The sequence below is a fragment of the Odontesthes bonariensis genome, chromosome 19 (genome assembly GCF_027942865.1).
Source record: "Odontesthes bonariensis isolate fOdoBon6 chromosome 19, fOdoBon6.hap1, whole genome shotgun sequence".
Taxonomy (NCBI): Eukaryota; Metazoa; Chordata; class Actinopteri; order Atheriniformes; family Atherinopsidae; genus Odontesthes; species Odontesthes bonariensis.
This window is the reverse complement of record NC_134524.1, coordinates 30077500-30096968: the sequence shown is the minus strand read 5'-3', so window position 1 is coordinate 30096968 and position 19469 is coordinate 30077500. Positions and strand designations below refer to the sequence as shown.

General features: G+C 43.3%; 1 protein-coding gene across 3 annotated transcripts in view; it reads left to right on the top strand.

Annotated features, from left to right (window-relative positions):
- Positions 1–19469, top strand: part of peli3 (pellino E3 ubiquitin protein ligase family member 3) — a 68978-nt gene that overhangs the window by 2839 nt on the left and 46670 nt on the right. For 2 of the 3 annotated variants that reach the window (XM_075450716.1, XM_075450714.1), the window contains exons 2-3: positions 11330–11527; positions 12953–13082. In XM_075450716.1, the coding sequence (XP_075306831.1) occupies positions 11355–11527; positions 12953–13082 (303 nt within the window). In that variant the 5' untranslated portion in view covers positions 11330–11354. Of the gene's footprint in view, positions 1–11326; positions 11528–12952; positions 13083–19469 lie in introns of all 3 variants that reach the window. The other variant, XM_075450715.1, reaches the window with a different exon arrangement.

Here is a 19469-nt window from a genome sequence, read left to right as displayed (position 1 = left end):
TCTCTGGAACTTTTCTGCCACCTAATAAGATATTATGTTATAATATCAAAGGACATTATAAAGCACTGCCTTTATAGCCTTCCAAAGCATTAAATCATTTACATCACCGACATAATTTGTTTTAGTGTATGAATCCATCTCATCTGAGAGGTAGGAGCAGAACATTTTATCTTTCAACAAAGCATTGTTAAAGCGTAAATGGAATTCTCCCGTTGTAGTTAAATGTAAGATTAAAAAGAAACCAGGGCATGAACTGAAATAGGTATATTGTGATCAGTGCTAATAGTTCTACTACTGTATGTAGCAATTTAGACTGTAGTTGTTGTGCTCTGTTGGGAAAAAATTCCTTTTATGTGATAAAGAAGCCTCCAAATACCTAACTCAAGTTAGGACCCAAGGCAATAGAGATGGAATATAGCCAGACGGTTTTTAAAGTTCTAATAAGAATGAAAAAATTATCTGTTAATTTAGATAAATAAATAAGACTGAGAAAAAATGAGCCTAAGAGACTAAAACTAAGTGGGAAAAAAAGTAAAAAATAACAGAAAGTACAACAATTTACTAAGAATGACTTACTGACAGGAAAAAAATGAAAGAGCACCAACAGAACATCAATGGACTGTATAGTGCTTTTCTAGTCTAGCTGACCACTCAAAGCACCCATTCCTTCATACGCTTCTCACTCCTTACAGCATGTCTTAGTCCAGAGAGCTATACACAGCGATGGATGCATTGGTAGTCAACAGTGTCAGTGTCTTGCCCAAGGATACTTCGACATGTGGCCTGGGAAAGCTGGAGTCGAACGACCGACCTTCTGATTGGTGGGTGACTGCTCTTCCCCCTGAGCTACAGCTGCCCCCAAAGAAAACAATGACCTGGCACAGCACAAAGGAAAAATGTATACAGAGGGAGTGATTACAAGCAACAAAAACCAGATACAGAAGCTGTAAAACTAGTATTAAATTGAACAAAACAGTATTACAAGTTAAATGGCTTACGAGTGAAGAAAAATTATGAAGCACACCTCCCCTCAAGCTTATCAGCTCCATGTCAGCTCCATCTTGTTCCCACACTTCATCTTTCTTCTTGTACGAAGCCTTTCATAGCTGATTTGAATGTTTCTTAAGCACTTATTCAGGAACCCAATCTGGTTCAGCAGCTTGGTAGCTGTCAATGGCTTGCAGAGTAGATTTTAAGAAGAATTCTTGTAGTTTTATGGTTTGTCATCATGGTCAAACAGGGTGATTGTTGATATCTGTTGTTTAATTGTTTTGGTGATCAAAGCAAGTGGAGAACTGCTTTAGGACATTAGGGCAATTGTTTGATTATTAAAGGTTCCATGGCTTGAAAATAAATGGAGGCTTTTATATATTTTTATAGGCTTTAGTGGTCCCCTAATACTGTATCTGAGTTTTTTTCTCCTAAATTCTGCCTTGGTGCAGAATTACAGCCAGTCCCAAAAATGAGCTTTCCTTAGGAGCCTCAGAATGAGCTGTTTAGGGTCTGCAGCTTTAAATGCAAATTAGGAGGAGAAAGGCGAGGCTAAGCGGAGGGTGGGGGTGTGGCCTTACTTACGCCCGTGGTACCATGTGCAAATGTTTTGTGAATCGCTATGGCACGGCAGCCCTATGCCGTAAGACTAGCGAAACCTGTTGAAATGAGCTTACTTTGAACTAGTTAGTGAACAACTTTCCTAACACAGTCAAACATCAAGCAAGTGCTACACAAGACACAGCAAGACAACAAAAAAGGCGTGCGTGAAGGGGAAAGCAGGAGTGAGGATTTTGACATTCTCATCTGATTGCTCTGGTTTGCAAAGATGCACGTAGCGCTAGCGCTGGAACCATGAATGAATCATTATCCTGATGAAATGCACTGAATTTGCGGATTCATTCTTCTTCAGGAAGCTTAAAGTAGGGGGTTTTGGTCTAAAATGAGCGAGCTAACTATCTCATGGGCATGCAAACACCTCCAACAGCCCAGTTGGCAGAGATAAGAGCTCGCAGATGCTATTAGCTGCATAGCTAACGATACAAACCCTTTCTTATGGTAACAAGCTATCAGTGTTGTGCCAGTTCACAGCTTTTCTGAACTAGTTCAAGTTCAGTTCATACATGCTAAAAGTGAACAGTTCACGTTCAAAGTTCACAATTTTAATTCTGAACTAGTTCAAAGTTCAGTTCATTTTACTTTTTTCGTGAGATATTCAAATAAATACTTTTTTTCACACTACGAGCTAGAAATCACTATACGTTCTTTGAAACTGCTCATTGTAGACATTTGCTCATGACACTGCAATTGTGGGTTTCTTACCAGGTGATGAAACTTGCAGCAGTACAGACAAGGTAGACCAGTTGCATTCACACTGGATGGATGTTTTAACTCAATGTGCCGTTTCAAATTCGAGAAGGACGTTGTTGATATCCTAACTTGTTTTTGCTGCGCAGGTGCACATATCTTACACAGAAAGGTAAGATTTTTGCCGTCGGGGTCTTGGTTTGCAAGAGTGTAAAATTGTTTTAAATGTTCATAAGGAGAATCGGTGTCTGTCTCCGTGCCATCACTTCCACTAGCCATTTTTTTTTAAATTGCAGCGCTTTCTCTCACTCTCGTCATTGGTCTGTCACTCTCTCTCTCTCTATCTCTCTCTCTCTCTCTCGCTCGCTCCTCCAGCCCTCCGCGCTCTCGTCGTTGCCTACTACGCGGCGTTGCTATGCCTACCCCGCTCTGCTGCAATTCATCACGGGTAACGTAGTGCGGAAGCCAGTATGTTATTCAACTATTCTCAGCCGGACACTACGTTGCCCGCAATGCATTGCGCACACAATGTCAAAACCATTTCTGTCTGGTGATACATGATTGAAGCGGCACCAGCGAGAATACAGGAGGGAGGAATTTCTCTCGTTGAGTTTCAAAAGAGAAAACAGATGTCACTCGGTTTTCAATTGAAAACAAATTCCAACATTCATTTACAGTGATGTATGCCGTTCATGACACATAATGTCAACTAATTCACGTTCAAGTTCTTTATTAAAAAATGTGTTGCATTCAGTTCAACGTTCACGGACAAATGAGCATGTTCAATGAACGCGTTCTTTTGAACTCGTTCACGCACAACACTGCAAGCTATGTAACTATACTGTACATACAGGAAAGCAACACAATTATAGAGCGTTAAATTACTTACTCTCGGGAATGAGATCCTTCCCCAAGAGGGACGAATGGAGCAGGAGATTGACAGGCGGATCAGTGCGGCGTCTGCAGTGATGCGGGCTGTGCACCGGCCCGTCGTGGTGAAAAAGGAGCTGAGCCAGAAGGCGAAGCTCTCGATTTACCGGTCAATCTATGTTCCTACCCTCACCTGTGGTCACGAGCTGTGGGTAGTGACCGAAAGAATGAGATCGCGAATACAAACGGCCGAAAAGAGTTTCCTCCGCAGGGTGTCTGGGCTCTCCCTTATTGGGCTCGGTATTGGCCCAAGTTCTGGAAACATTCGTCGTTGAAATATTTGGCGCTCACATACACAAATCTCTTCGGTTCTGTCGTCACTTTCCCAGAAAAAAACAAAATCTGTCCACTGGCTCTTCAGAGGTTCTGATGCAGGTGCTCTAAACAGATTTTTTACTTCCATGTACGGAGCAATGAGCTGGCCAAAAAGCTGTGGGTGCCTGTGAAAGGCAGTTTTGGCATAGCCATATATGGGCTCTGGGGGGAAACAACCTCGACGTCATATGAGGCACCACGTCATAAGCGGCAGCTTTCCCGATCAGGCCATCTGCATGGTGACATTACCAAAGGCAGAGAATAATTTCCATTGCATGGTTTAGGTCTATCGTCATTTTTAGCCACTGGGGCAAGCAGGCTAGGGGAACTTGTATTAATGTTAAACAACCTTAAAAAGTGAAAATTTTATGCCATGGCTCCTTTAAATTCTCTTTAAAGAAACATTTAAGTCAAACGGAGGATTTAATTGAAGAGAAGTTTCAGTGTGATCTGTTGGTGTCTTTATGGGGATAGGGCTCCTCTAAAGTTTTGTTTTGTTCCACTCAGGCTTTTAGAGGAAGTAGCACGTGGGACCCAGTCCTCGTCTGAATTATCTTCTGACGTCCTATTATGTAAAACAAGGAAAAACAAACTAATTTATTTTATAATACAAGAAAGTCTGAACTGTGTATATAATAATTAACACTACTTTTTGCTCCTTTCGGATGTTTGCTTTAGTGATGAGAATGCTAAATATCTGAAAAAAGTATCTATCTATCTATCTATCGATCTATCTATCTATTTATCTATCTATCTATCTATCTATCTATCTATCTATCTATCTATCTATCTATCTATCTATCTATCTATTTATCTATCTATCTATCTATCTATCTATCTATCTATCTATCTATCTATCTATCTATCTATCTATCTATCTATCTATCTATCTGTCTATTAATATTAAGTAAAATAACAAAATATAAATCATACTTCCTTGTCAAGAACAATGTCTCCCTCTTCAGACAATGCTTCTTCTCCGGAGTCAATTAGAGAAAAATCACTGTCCTCCTCTGACAAGAAAATTGTCAGAAACATCACTGTGCCGTCGTAAACAAACCTCCAAGGCTTCCTCCATACTGTATTTTGTTTTTGAAGTCCGTTTAGCCATGTTGTAGACCAGGGGCCTCATGTACAAAGGGTGCGTACGCACAAAATAGTGGCGTACGCACTTTTTCACGTCAACGATCAGATGTATCAAGAGCGAAAAGACCGTGGAAATGTGCGGTGCCTCACGGCAACATCAAGGCTGGCGTACGCACTTTTCTACAGCTGTTGATTCTTTGGCGACACCTAAGGTGATGTTGGGAAACTGTTATAATAAATAAATGTGAAAACAATTAGTCCTCAGACAGTGATGTGCACATTTGAGATACATGAACAATTAATACTGATAAACAATTTACACACCTATGTGTCTGCAATTACACAAGTGGATATAAAAGCAGCGCAAAGTGGTGCAATGCATACCATTAAAAACAATGACTGCTTTAGCAGTATTAGAAGACTTTGCAAATGGTGCAATAAGAAGAGAGCGTGTGTTCACGAGACAGAGGATTTGCTGGCGACTGGCTCATCAGCCGTTTTGAGGGAAATCCTCCTAGAACTGTGCGCAGAGCTGCGGCCGGCGTTGGAGCGCAACACAGCAAAGAGCCATGCGCCGCCTGTGCTCACAAGTGATGTGCATATTGGGATTCCTAGCAATCAGAGCATTCCAGAGGGAGCTGGCCAATCGATTGGGACTGTCCCAGTCTACCCTAAGCCGAGCAATGCCAGCGTGTGGGACAGAATGATCCGCATCTCAGCCACTATCAAATTCCCACGATGCAGTTGAACAGGCAAACATTAAAGCTCAATTTGAAGCGAGAGCCGGTTTTGTAATCGGAGCTATCGACTGCACACACATTGCTATAAAAGCGCAATCACATGATGAATTTGTATGTTAACAGGAAACATTTTCATTCGATCATGTACAGATCATATGTGATGCGTAAATGCAATTAACCAACATTGTGGCAAGGTGCCGTGGTTCAACGCACGATTCATACATTCTGAGTAACAGCATTGTTGGGAACAGACTAAAAGGTGGCGCTGTGCGTGATGGTTGGCTTCTCGGTGAATAACTTTATTCGTGTAATTGTCCTAATATTATTCTCCGTGACGCGCATTGAGTTTGTGCGCCCCCAATTTCTATTCCCATCAGCATCATAGTCGGTGGTTGAAGTGAGTTACTTGCCGTTTTTTGCTGGTTAAACTTCGGCTTAAGATCTTTCTAACAAGCCCCTGATCGTCTCTGTGGGCAAATGTTAATATGCGTAAAGTGTGAAATGTCTTAATCAGCCTCACCTTTTCCCCGGCGCACTTCTGCACGTTACTGTATGAACACATTTGTTGTGAGTTACACAAAAACATCGGTATTTACCTTGGGGATAATCAGAGTCACCCACATGTGCTCAAACCACCCCAGAGAGAGCAGTGTCACCCATAGTTGCGCCGATTCTCTGTTCAAACAGAGTCGGTCACCCCCCCCACCGGCCTGTTTTGGCCACACTTCGGCGGTGGGCAGCCAGTCTCCGATTCGCATCCACCTTGATGTCGGACCACTTCTTCTTCACCTCTGCTTGTGTGCGCTTCTCTGACCTCACAGCATTGACAGCCTCGCACAGGCTCTCCCTCCCACTCCTCTTGCGTTGGCTGCTTATGCCGGAGGACAGCATGCCAAAGAACACATTTTTGCGGTCCTCCACTTCAGAAAGTAGCACCTACATCTCGCTTTTCTGTGAAGTTCTTCTTTTTTCCTGACTTATTAATTATTCTTTTTTTTTTCTGATCGTACTGAGAGGGGAATCGCAGGTGCAGGGCTCATTTAAATATGATTTGCATATTTAAGTAGGGGCGTGAACAGGGAGAAGTCGGACATGCTCAGATATGTGCGCTCAATTCCACGTTGATTGGGATGTACAAACGAAATGTGCTTGGATTGATGCGTGCGCACAGATTCATATCTCTGGATGTTTCTGTACGTTGGAGGGCATTTGGGTTTGAGCGTACGCCATGTTTCGGTAAGAAATTCACGCCAGTCTTTGTACATGATTGCCCCAGGGGTGTCAAACTAATCCTTTAAAGGGCCGGTGTGGCTGCAGGTTTTTGTTCCAACCCTGCAACAGCACAGCTAACTTGTTTCATTCAATCAACTGAACTGTCTGCACTGAAGGTCTTAACCAGTTCAGTTGATTGAATGAACTGGTTCAACTTTCATTTTACCCAAAGTAAATTGAAAGTTGTTCTTGAACCACTTGGAGTAGAGAGCTGGTTGAGGTCTCTTTTGAAAGAGAACACTCTGAATGTTAACCCACAACAGTCAGAATCTTGGTAAATGCTACTGTCACAGAGTAATATGAGCTTGAATACAGTGAAAGAGATAGATTTTTATGTCTGCCAAATTTTTCTTCCCAAATATATGTCTTAAAAGTGACTTTAGCATAGGGCTGCGGACTGAGAAACACAATGGGACTACAGCCTGAAGTCCTACCTTGTCCCACTTCAAATTTGGATGTAATACAACAAAAGATGAGTATTTTGTACAGGTTTTTCTAAGGATAGGACCAGGTGTGCCAAAGCTGTGCCAAAACTGTGCCATTTGGAGAGCCTTGGGAAAAAAGGCTGCCATTCCTGAACACTTCAACATACAGTCATGATCTTGGGCTCTAATGAAAGGTTACACTTGGGACTGTCTTATCCCACACCCAGATCCTCTGTCATTATTACTGCCAAAGAGTAACAGAAGCACAAACACATTTTGTCTATAACCAGAGCTTTGTGCATACAATAAAAGTCCAAACAAATAGTTTGTTCTAAATGCAATTAGTTTATATTCATGAATAATGACATAGCAAACATCACTGAACAGTATTCACAATTTGTATTGACATTATTTGTTGTTGGCAACATGGCAATCATTGTAGCAGTCTCTGCCTATTACAAAGCATAGAGGCACATCACATGTGGCACACTTCACAAGAGTCTTGGTCTGGCAATGTCTGCACTTCAAGCACCCAGCTGTGCTGTGTCCCGATATGTGCACAGGTTTGTGATGACTGGCAAGAAATTGCCCAGGCTCAACTGAGGTGGTAGACCCCATCTTCAGTGCAGTCAAGTTTCAGTGCAATCTGTTGGTTTCCTTAGCTAGGAAATTGTTTTTGAATTGGCTCTATATGAACGAATTGGATTATTTTATGAATAATTATGATTACAATTAATTGAATTCCAATTGGCTTGAATTGGACTTTATTATCTAAGTGCCTTGAGATGACATTTGTTGTATTTGGCGCTATATAAATAAAAAAAAATGAATCTCTGCCAACTCCAAGGCTAAGGTCTCCCTGAATGCCTTCTGGTGCAAAGGAACATCACCTCTGCTTCTACCATGTTCTTTGTGCAAGTTGCATTCACAAAAGCAATGTCCATGAAGTGGTAGAAGAAAGTCTACTTCTGTGTTTTGTGCAAGACTTTGACATATCTTATCAGGCCATCTGATAGGTCAACTCCCCCCCATGTACCTAAAAGGGCAGTTGGAAAAACAAAAAAGAAAAATCATATCAAAATATGTCCAGCACACAAATTATTACATTTCAAAAGGCAGAAAAAAAGAAGGTAGACTGTTTCTCTGTGACGCTTTCTACGCGTTACATTTGCCATATATGGAAGAAGAGACCACCCCTCAACCTGCATACCGTTGTTTTCAGAATTTCATTAGCTATTCAATGTGCTACTCCAAAGCTAAATCTGCCACAACTGGTTCGAGCCGCACACATAAGAATTGGTGCAGATACTTTTGACGCACCAATGAGTAATTGACTATTGTGCCACAGCAGACAGGGTAAACAGTCATCTATTGGAGAAATTCAGATGTCAATCAAAAGTTTAAAGACCAGAGCTGTTTCGATATCACGGTGTGGCTAATATATGCATGCTAACTGAAGTTATGATCAAGAATGTGCAGAAAAATATGCAACTGGTGGAAATTTTTAAAATTTACCGCCGCAGTACATTAACTGGACCCTTGCCAACGTAACAGGACCGTTTTTGTTTGAGTTTTATCTGTTCTTAGAATACTGTTTTATAAGTGACTTTGACACTTTTTTTGTATTTGCGACTGGTTTTACATAAGTGTTGACTGTGTCCACACACACATAAGTTAAGAAATAAAATTAATTAATTTATCTATATTTCTCTTACATTTTTTTGTTTTTTCCCAGGGCCATGGTCTGGAAGTTATGGTTAGCTACTGCTGGTTGTTAACAACGAAAGCCTATAAAGAGGCTATCTTGTTTCAGATACTCCTCATCTCTGGGCTGTTATAGTTTGCCAGTGTCATAAAGGGATAATTATTCATGGCAAGTAATATAACAGGTGGCAATGCAATCATCATAAAGCGTTAGCAGGGTTTACAGATTCGGGTATCAGTTTATCTGTGTTTCAAGAAAGAAAAAAAAGGAGCCTGATGTTCCGTTAAAGCCCTCTGTCAGGCAAATGTCAGTGGCCTCAACAAGAAGATGCAATTTCCGCCATTTAACCTTTGACCTTTTTCATGAGAACTGTTCATCTCTGTGTTGAAATTATCTTAAGCTTTCAGTTTTGCACTTTTACAATTCATATTTAAGGTTCCAATTAAGCTATCATATGCATTCCATTTAAGTATTTTAGAATGACTCAGTAAAATGTTCAGACCTTCAACTTATTTTCATTCCGCTTGAAATCCTTTTGTTGTTTTTAACCCTTCAGCTTTTCTTTGCTGACACGTCTGCCATTTTTTCAGCCATTTAAACAATAATGCCGTTTTTCCATCGGCTTCAAATTGTTTCACTAATTTCTTTTTACCTTCAAATTCCTTCAACCAAGACTTCAGCAACGGGTTTTCTCCTAAAATTGAACTTTTTTTAGTTCAATTTTATGTATTTAGTTGACATGGTCAGCTATCCCAGTCCACATAATCAGCATTCTCACTGCTGTTTCACAGGAACAACTTTGTTTCTAGTCTAGTTTTCTTCTGTTTCCGTCAACTAGTCCCGTACGGTTGGTCCGACTGAAATAAAAATCATATCCCTGCATGTCCCTCAATCGGGAATAGGGTGCTTGTACTTTTTCTTTCTCATTACTCAAACGGTTTTCTGGAAAATTGGGTAAATCCTGGAATTAAAGTCCAAAGGAAATGCATTGAAATTCATATATAATGGGACAAAAATAGCCCAATTTGTAGCCCTCATAACTCAACCATACTTCATCATAGAGTTATGATACAACATTTAAACGGGAAAGACTCAATTCTTACTGAATTAAAGGGTTTGTTGATATCTTTTATAGTTTTAACACAATGGCAGTTTAAGTTTTAGAAAAATGTATGCTCTGACAGGACTACTCTCACTCTGCTGTCCTGAGGTCTCCCACTCTGTTTTAACAGCCTCTAGATTAATCCGAAAATAACTCAAACAAACTTCTCTCACGTCCACAATGTCTGCTGCACCTAGACAAGTTATACTTCAAAACGTAGGTATTTTTGTCTTCTTTCACCTAATGTGACCGCCATTGTGCTGCGTCTCACGGTTTTCTCTCAAATCACCTCTGAGCACAGAGAGCGACCACTCGGGCTCCCATTAACAGCCATTATACGCAGATCTCCTCATCTTCTAAAATCTAAGCGAAGGCTGTTTCTAAACTGCCATTAAAAATATACCTTACAATGGAGCAGCATAAAACCAGTTGCTTCTGCTGTCCCTTCTGGCACTCACAGTTCAAGAATTTTTCAGATATGACATAGTTTTTGAACAGTGACTGTTTGACGCAAAGTTTTTTCTATCTGATGGAGCAATGCTCCCTCCCTGCCCACTCTTCTTAAACAAGCAGCTTTCTCCACAGCAACTAATGAAACAGATGATTATCCTTCTTCACTGCAGTTTTCATCTTATAGGGGCACCGCCAAGATAGCTGACATGTTACAATAGGTTAAATGGAAGCCACTGTGTTATGTCTGCTCCCAATACAATATAACAATGACATTGCAGCCTTTTTCTGAGGATTTAACCTCTGATAGTATAGTAAAGTATAATGTAACCTCTGCTTCTCTCACACTGCTTATTTATGCCATTGAGCCAAACAGCTGCTGTATTGTTGGGATGATCACAATGGCTATGTAATAATGGTAAACACACTCGCGCATGAAGCCTACATGCAGACACATGAAGGAAATATCTACATGAACAAACCAGGAGTTTTCCCAGCTATGTTGTACATGTCACACTGTCACAAATAAAATATTTCACAGGTTTACTTCAAGGGGAAATTTTTGTTCTGGGTCTGTCTGCCTCTGTCTGACTAAAATAAACTGCATTACCATAGCAGCCTGTCATTCCACTGGACCTCATCTTTTCCCTATGAAGAAACCTAATACACCCACACTCAACATCACAACCTGTCTCTCTATCCCCCTATGTCTACCTGAGAGGTACCTTGCCCACCCATAGCATCAGGTCTCTCGGCGGGCAGTAGCTCCATTGGCACCCATCAAAATTTCTTCAGAAATGTTCTAGTTAACAATATTACTCATCATGTTAGATGACCTTGAGAACTTTGAAAGGCACCTATAAATAAAATGTATTATCAATGTCATAAACCTAATTTTGATGCCAAACAGCCAGCCATCACAGGCATTTTGGAAGTTGTCTTCATCAGTAATGCTGGATTTTTACTACTTTCTTTTTGTTATCCCCTGTTTTCCTCTCCCAAGCAGTGAGCCCCAGTTGTGGCCAGTGGGCATGGTTTTGGAGGGTAGCTCAGAGGCACTGTGTCCCCCCCCATCTCTGGAGCTGCGTGCATCCTGCAACAAGAGCCAGCCCTTGCCTCCCCTGGGCTCAAGCTCACAAACCCAGGAAGGAGTCTTTCCTGAGGACAAGGAGCCCATCAAATATGGCGAGCTCATTGTCTTGGGGTGAGATACTGTAGTGCTATTTCTAATTTATACTGTCTTCAAAGAATTTATGTGCTCATTTATTTTCTAAACTGCCGAGTATGGTCCTATTTTACTGTAAGTTTGTGTGTCATAAGATGTTTCCTCTCTTGATTTTTCTATTTATACTTATTCAGATAAATAAATGCTTTAAGCCAATCCAAGTAATTGAACAATTTCATAAACTGTGCAAGCAGTATGATAGTGTGAAGTATCTCAGGGTTAAACAAATATCAAACAAGTTAACTTTTGACATATTCTTGAATTAAATACTCTACATTATACAAAATGACATTTTTATAGTGCAGAATTTTCAACAAATTCTCTAATTGATTTAGTAGCCCATGCTCAGAGCGATAATGAAAATGTCTTGTTTCTCCTGCACAATGGCGTGGTTAAGATTAAGATTAAGATTACTTAATGGTCATGTATACATGTTAACATGAAATTACTCCTCCGCATTTGACTCAGCACTGCTAACAGGTTAGCACTGTTGCTTCACAGCAAGACGGTTCCTGGTTGGAATCTTAGCTGGGTTTTTTTTATGTTGAGTTTGCATGTTTTCTCCGTGCATGTGTGGGGTCTCACTGGGTACTCCAAAAGTCCCAAAACTTGCATGTTAGGGTAATAGTTGATTGGTGTTGCAATCACTGTGAGATTACAGCAGAGGAGCTGCAATAACCATTTGGTTTGCAAAAAGTTACAGAATTATGCATTGTTTATTGTAAATGCAGTTTAGGGGGAGGCAATGAATTAGAGGCTACTGAGTGTGATAACCTTGGCTTAAATATGATATTAATTGTATTTAGTGTACAAATTTTGAACCTGCCTTCCTCGATTGAGACCATGTCACATCTGATGGAACCTTTATAGTTTATCATTTGTCGTATAAACTGTGTGAAATCTGTAATTATTCATGATATTCTTCTATGTGAATATGATTCTGTCTTGTTGAGTTGAAGTTTGAAATTACAATGGTTTAAATTCAATGTTTCTCTTTTCTCTATCATCAGCAGATTGTCAACAGAATCAAAATTAACAAAAAAATGGCTATTCACAAAGAAAAAGTAGAAAATTAGCATATGTTGCACCCCTAGGTTCTCAAAATTTCTCAAAATAATTAACCATCATATATTTTAGTTTGTAGAAAAATAATGTTGTTATGTTTGATTACCCATTTGAATATCATTTCAGACTTGATTAACAAATGATGGAAGATCCTCTTTAATATTTACAGTTTACTGTAATTTACTGTAAAGTAAAACCTTTTGTTTTACCTTCCAGGAGTTTAACTTTAAGCATTTTTATTCCACAAATGTTCAGTGTTATGTGTAATGCTACATCCACATTAATACATTTGCATTCTATTTATCATGTATCATTTTGTTCTTATGCTTTCTTATGCAGGCACAATGGGTCTCTGGCCAATGGGGACAAAGGTCGCAGAAGAAGTAGGCTGGCCCTTTACAAGAGACCTAAAGCCAATGGGGTCAAACCTGATGTCATCCACAATGTCTCAACACCACTGGTGTCAAAGGTAAGAAGTTTCCAACCTTTTTGCAACTGAGATTTTACTTCTGCTGGAGTGAAGGTTTTAATTTTAGGAAGATGGAAGGGGGAAATGATATTAATTACATTTTCACTAATGGGGAATAACTAAGAAATGATCAGGACCAAACCTTCAGAAGTTTTCCTAATAGAATGTAATCTTTTTTTTTTAAGTACACTTGTAAAAAAGACATTTGATACCATATTCAAAATATCAAAGTCAGACTGAAACTTTAATATTGAACAAGGTTCCATCGTTAATTGAGTTATCTATATAAATCTATGCATCCCCAATTATGAAAAACTTATATGCTAAAAATAGTTATATAGTAATACTGCCACTGGGGGCATGGGATAGGTAGTGGTGCTACACGTTTGAATAAAGCAAGTGCATTCGTAAGTGGTGAAGCAAAACGCTGTCTGATCTTTTTTTGGAGATCCTGTTTTCAGTTTATATAAATATATATGACAGTCTAAATGTTGATTAAAAGAAAAGAGAAGCAAAAAAATGTTCTATGACAGGGGTCCAGTGTGAATGTGTGTCTATATTTGTGCTATGGAGGTGTAAATGCAACTGTGATGTTTGGAGTGCTTTACTCAATTTAGATGTAAATTTGAGGGAAGGGCAAGTTTGGATGGTGGAAAAGCAGTCCTGTTTTCATGATTTATATAGGAGAAAAAGAAAAACTGGTTCTAATTTCTAAATGAAATTGTGAAAAACACATGGTGCCAAAATGTTACCAACTGTACATAATATAAGAACAAGGTGTATTAAAAAGCTATTCACAGATGTAAGATAAAGTGATGTCTCATTGTTTGAGATGTACTGAGAAAGTGATAGACCAAAAGTTTGGGAAAAGTCAAAAATGCATCCTTTATGCATGGATTATATCTGAGATATTAAAAAAACAAAGACATGTTCACCAATCAGCCATAACATTATGATCCCTGACAGGTAAAGTGAGCAACACTTCTCATCTCAAGCCAATGCAATAATCTGCTGGGAAAATCTGCATCCTGGGACTTTCATGGATTTCGCTTTGACAACTGCCTAAACGTTTCTGCAGATCAATCACCCTGCACAGCCTTAAGGCGCTAGCATGGTTGCCGCGTCTGTCACGGCGGTGTCGCACCGTGACGTCAAAATGACATTTCAGGCATGGCGCTTCCCTTGAACAGACGGCACAGCGCGTTGTCGTGCACCAGTCGATTTTTGTAACTTGGCGGCGCCACCAACGAAAAACCGGATGGACCGATGTGAGACCGGCTCAGTCAGGAGGTGCGTTTGTACAGGCAGCTGTACGAAACTGCAGTGAAACAGCACAGGGAGCACGTAAACTCCCGAAACTCGTGCACAGAGATGGGCAAAACTTTGGTGAAAGAGGGAGAGTTCTGTAAGAATGTGTGGAAGAAGCTACGGGACAGATACGTGAAGGCAAAGAAGAGGGCAGAGACTCTGTTGATGCCGGGGGCTTCAAACCTTCACCTCTATCAACTGAATTAAAAACTTAAAATGATCCGAAAACTGCAGCAGTATCATTAATTACAGTATTCCTGCTCTTGACAGCGGCATTGTTTTCTTCTCCACTTTCGTGGTTGTAGAGTAGAGGTAACCGTCACGTAGCAGCGCCACCTCTGTGACGGAGAAAATTGCAACTACTGGCGCAACGACTTGCGCCACTATACATAGCGGGCACGAAATCGTGACGTCATCAACACCGCTCGCGCTAGTAGACGCGGCAACCATGCTATAGCCTTTACAGTATGGCAACACCATTCCCCTAATGAGTAGCCTTCTGCAGAAGGACAGCACTGAGCCTTACAAAAACAGCTTAGGAAGGGTTAAAAAGCATGTCAAAGAGCCTGAGGTGTTTCCCTGACCTCTAAACTCTCCAGATATCAATCTGATGAGGTCTGATAGCACTAGTAGGAAGCAAGCCCAACACATGAAGATCCTCCCCACAACCCACAGGGCCTAAAGCATCCTTTGTCAAGGTCCTGATACAAGATCTTCCAGGACACCTTCAGATGGTCTTTTACCATGCCTTGACTGGTCAGAACTCTTTTAGCAGGATGAGGAGAGTACAGTCTATGTTAGGCATCCATCCATCCATCCATCATCTTCCGCTGGTCCGGGGATCGGGTCGCGGGGGCAGCAGCTTGAGCAGAGAGACCCAGACGTCCCTGTCCCCGGCCACTTCCTCCAGCTCTTCCGGGGGGACCCCGAGGCGTTCCCAGGCCAGCCGAGAAACATAGTCTCTCCAACGTGTCCTGGGTCTTCCCCGGGGCCTCCTCCCAGTGGGACGGGCCCGGAACACCTCACCGGGGAGGCGTCCAGGAGGCATTCTCACTAGATGCCCGAGCCACCTCATCTGACTCCTCTCGATGCGGAGGAGCAGCGGTTCTACTCCGAGCCCCTCCCGGATGACCGAGCTTCTCACCCTATCTCTAAGGGAGAGCCCAGACACCCTGCGGAGGAAACTCATTTCGGCCGCTTGTATTCGCGATCTCGTTCTTTCGGTCACTACCCACAGCTCGTGACCATAGGTGAGGATAGGAACATAGATTGACCGGTAAATCGAGAGCTTCGCCTTCTGGCTCAGCTCCTTCTTCACCACGACGGGCCGGTGCAGAGCCCGCATCACTGCAGACGCCGCACCGATCCGTCTGTCAATCTCCTGCTCCATTCGTCCCTCACTCGTGAACAAGACCCCGAGATACTTGAACTCCTCCACTTGGGGAAGGATCTCATTCCTGACCCGGAGAGAGCATTCCACCCTTTTCCGGCCGAGGACCATGGTCTCAGATTTGGAGGTGCTGATTCTCATCCCAGCCGCTTCGCACTCGGCTGCAAACCGCTCCAGTGAGAGCTGAAGGTCACGGCCTGAGGACGCCAGCAGAACCAAATCGTCCGCAAAAAGCAGAGACCCGATTCTGAGGTCGCCAAACCGGACCCCCTCAACGCCCTGGCTGCGCCTAGAAATTCTGTCCATAAAAATTATGAACAGAATCGGTGACAAAGGGCAGCCCTGACGGAGTCCAACCCTCACAGGAAACATGTCCGACTTACTGCCGGCAATGCGGACCAAACTCTGACACCGGTCATACAGGGACCGAACAGCCTGTATCAAGGAGTCCGGCACTCCATACTCCCGGAGCACCCCCCACAAGAGTCCCCGAGGGACACGGTCGAACGCCTTCTCCAAGTCCACAAAACATATGTAGACCGGTTGGGCGAACTCCCATGCACCCTCCAGGATCCTGCGGAGGGTATAGAGCTGGTCCACTGTTCCACGGCCAGGACGAAAACCACACTGCACCTCCTGAATCCGAGATTCGACTATCCGTCGGATCCTCCTCTCCAGTACCCCCGAAAAGACCTTACCAGGGAGGCTGAGGAGTGTGATCCCCCTATAGTTGGAACACACCCTCCGGTCCCCCTTTTTAAAGAGGGGGACCACCACCCCGATCTGCCAGTCCAGAGGCACTGCCCCCGATGTCCACGCGATGCTGCAGAGGCGTGTCAACCAAGACAGCCCCACAACATCCAGAGCCTTGAGGAACTCAGGACGGACCTCATCCACCCCCGGGGCCTTGCCACCGAGGAGTTTTTTGACCACCTCGGCGACCTCAGCCCCAGAGATGGGAGGTCCCACGTCCGAGCTCCCCAACTCTGCCTCCTCATCGGAAGGCGTGTCGGTAGGATTGAGGAGGCCCTCGAAGTACTCCCCCCACCGACTCACGACGTCCCTAGTAGAAGTCAGCAGAGCCCTGCCCTCACCATACACGGTGTTGACGGTGCACCGCTTCCCCCCCCTGAGCCGCCGGATGGCGGACCAGAATCTCCTCGAGGCCGTCCGGAAGTCGTTCTCCATGGTCTCCCCGAACTCCTCCCAAGCCCGAGTTTTTGCCTCAGCAACCGCCGAGGCCGCGTTCCGCTTGGCCTGTCGGTACCCATCAGCTGCTTCCAGAGTCCCACTGGCCAAAAAGGCCCGATAGGACTCCTTCTTCAGCTTGACGGCTTCCCTCACCACTGGTGTCCACCAGCGGGTTCGGGGATTGCCGCCACGACAGGCACCGACCACCTTACGGCCACAGCTCCGGTCGGCCGCCTCAACAATGGAGGCACGGAACATGGCCCATTCGGGCTCAATGTCCCCCACCTCCCCCGGGACATGGTTGAAGCTCTGCCGGAGGTGGGAGTTGAAACTCCTCCTTACAGGGGATTCCGCCAGCCGTTCCCAACAGACCCTCACAATACGTTTGGGCCTGCCAGGTCTGACCGGCTTCCTCCCCCACCAGCGGAGCCAACTCACCACCAGGTGGTGATCAGTTGACAGCTCCGCCCCTCTCTTCACCCGAGTGTCCAGGACATACGGCCGCAAGTCCGACGATACAACCACAAAGTCGATCATCGAGCTGCGGCCTAGGGTGTCCTGGTGCCAAGTGCACATATGGACACCCTTATGCCTGAACATGGTGTTCGTTATGGACAGTCCGTGACGAGCACAGAAGTCCAACAACAAAACACCACTCTTATTCAGATCGGGGGGGCCGTTCCTCCCAATCACGCCCCTCCAGGTCTCACTGTCATTGCCCACGTGAGCATTGAAGTCTCCCAGCAGGACGAGGGAGTCTCCCGGAGGAGCACTCTCCAGTGCCTCCTCCAGGGACTCCAAAAAGGGTGGGTACTCTGAACTGCCGTTCGGTGCATAAGCACAAACAACAGTCAGGACCCGTCCCCCCACCCTAAGGCGGAGGGAGGCTACCCTCTCGTCTACCGGGGTGAACCCCAATGTACAGGCGCACAGCCGGGGGGCAATAAGTATGCCCACACCTGCTCTACGCCTCTCACCGCGGGCAACTCCAGAGTGGAAGAGAGTCCAACCCCTCTCGAGGAGGCTGGTTCCGGAGCCCAAGCCATGCGTCGAGGTGAGTCCGACTATATCTAGCCGGAACCGCTCAGCCTCGCGCACCAGCTCAGGCTCCTTCCCCAGTCTATGTTAGGCAGTTGGTCATAATGTTCTTGATGATCGGTGTATATTGTATTTTCACTTTCTATTTTTCACTATGAAAGGCCTTGCGCATGCAGTGCTGGAGATGGTGCTTTGTTATTTGAAAAATGTTTTTAGAAAAGGATAATGAGAGCCAAGTGAGATAAGATATTGAATTTCAATGGTAGTATTAAAGGTGTCTGTGCTTAGTTCAGAGGCGGTCCTGCCTAGATTTACGCCCTGGGCGAACTATTTGCACTTGTTGTGTTGCAAACACAAACTAGACCAGGTTGCCTTTGGGTGAAATACGTTGCATGACATGATGCCTCAATTCTAATTCTAGTTCAGCAAAACTAAAAATCAAATACAGTTGTGGCTAATAGCAACATATTAGCAAGAGGCTAATAAATAGCCTATAGCCTACGTCACTCACGTCACTCATAGAAATCTGCATACCTTTATCTTTTGCCCGTTTCTCCTCTTTTTCATTTTTTCTCTTTCTAAACTGGGCACCTGATGGCTTCTTTGGTCTTTTACCATGATGGTGATCCATGATGACTCGACATTATTACCTTTGCTTTTCCCATTCACACCGTCCGTTCACCCGTCAATCAACCGGAGTCACGTGAAATAAACAAATTCACGTAGATGACTGCACAGATTATTAATTATTAACCCAATTAATTACATGAAGGTATATGGGTCTATGTTAATTTTAGGAATGAAATACAGTTTATTTGGATTGGAAGCAGTTTGTGTTGTGTGGCCTGGGATCAGTCTATCCCCTGCCCGCCTCCTCCTTGCCTCTTCTGATACACACAACCTGTATGACTCTCAGCAGCAAGTTGATGTGACAATGAGGGCGCCCCTGTCATTGACATTGTCACATTGTCACGTTTTTTTTTTTAAGCATTTTATTTTCACATTTTTCAAAATTTAAACACAGCAAACAGATAGACAAGGCAACACTAACACACACACAGAAAAACAAAAAACAAACAAACAAAAAACAAAACGTTACTGCCAGTCCATAGAAAATAAACATTGTGATATGCCAGTCCGATGAGTGAGGTCAGAGGTCCCGGTCTGAATGTCCCAGTTTCGTCCCACATCAAAAAAATAATAAAACCAAAAGATGAGGGAACAGACACATAAGAAGGTACATCATCAAGTATCCAGGTGTGACTAGTTGGTCACTGTTTCTTTGTCTCTTTGGTTATGGGGCTTCTAACCATGAAGTTATAAAAAATGTGTTGTTCTGGTAACTCTGTGAGAGGTAAAGATTGCCCTACAAAACTTCTGGCTTGTAGATAGCAAAAGAAGTGAGCTGTAGGGATTTGGTATTTCTCTTGGAGTTGAGTAAAAGATGCAAAGCAATTGTT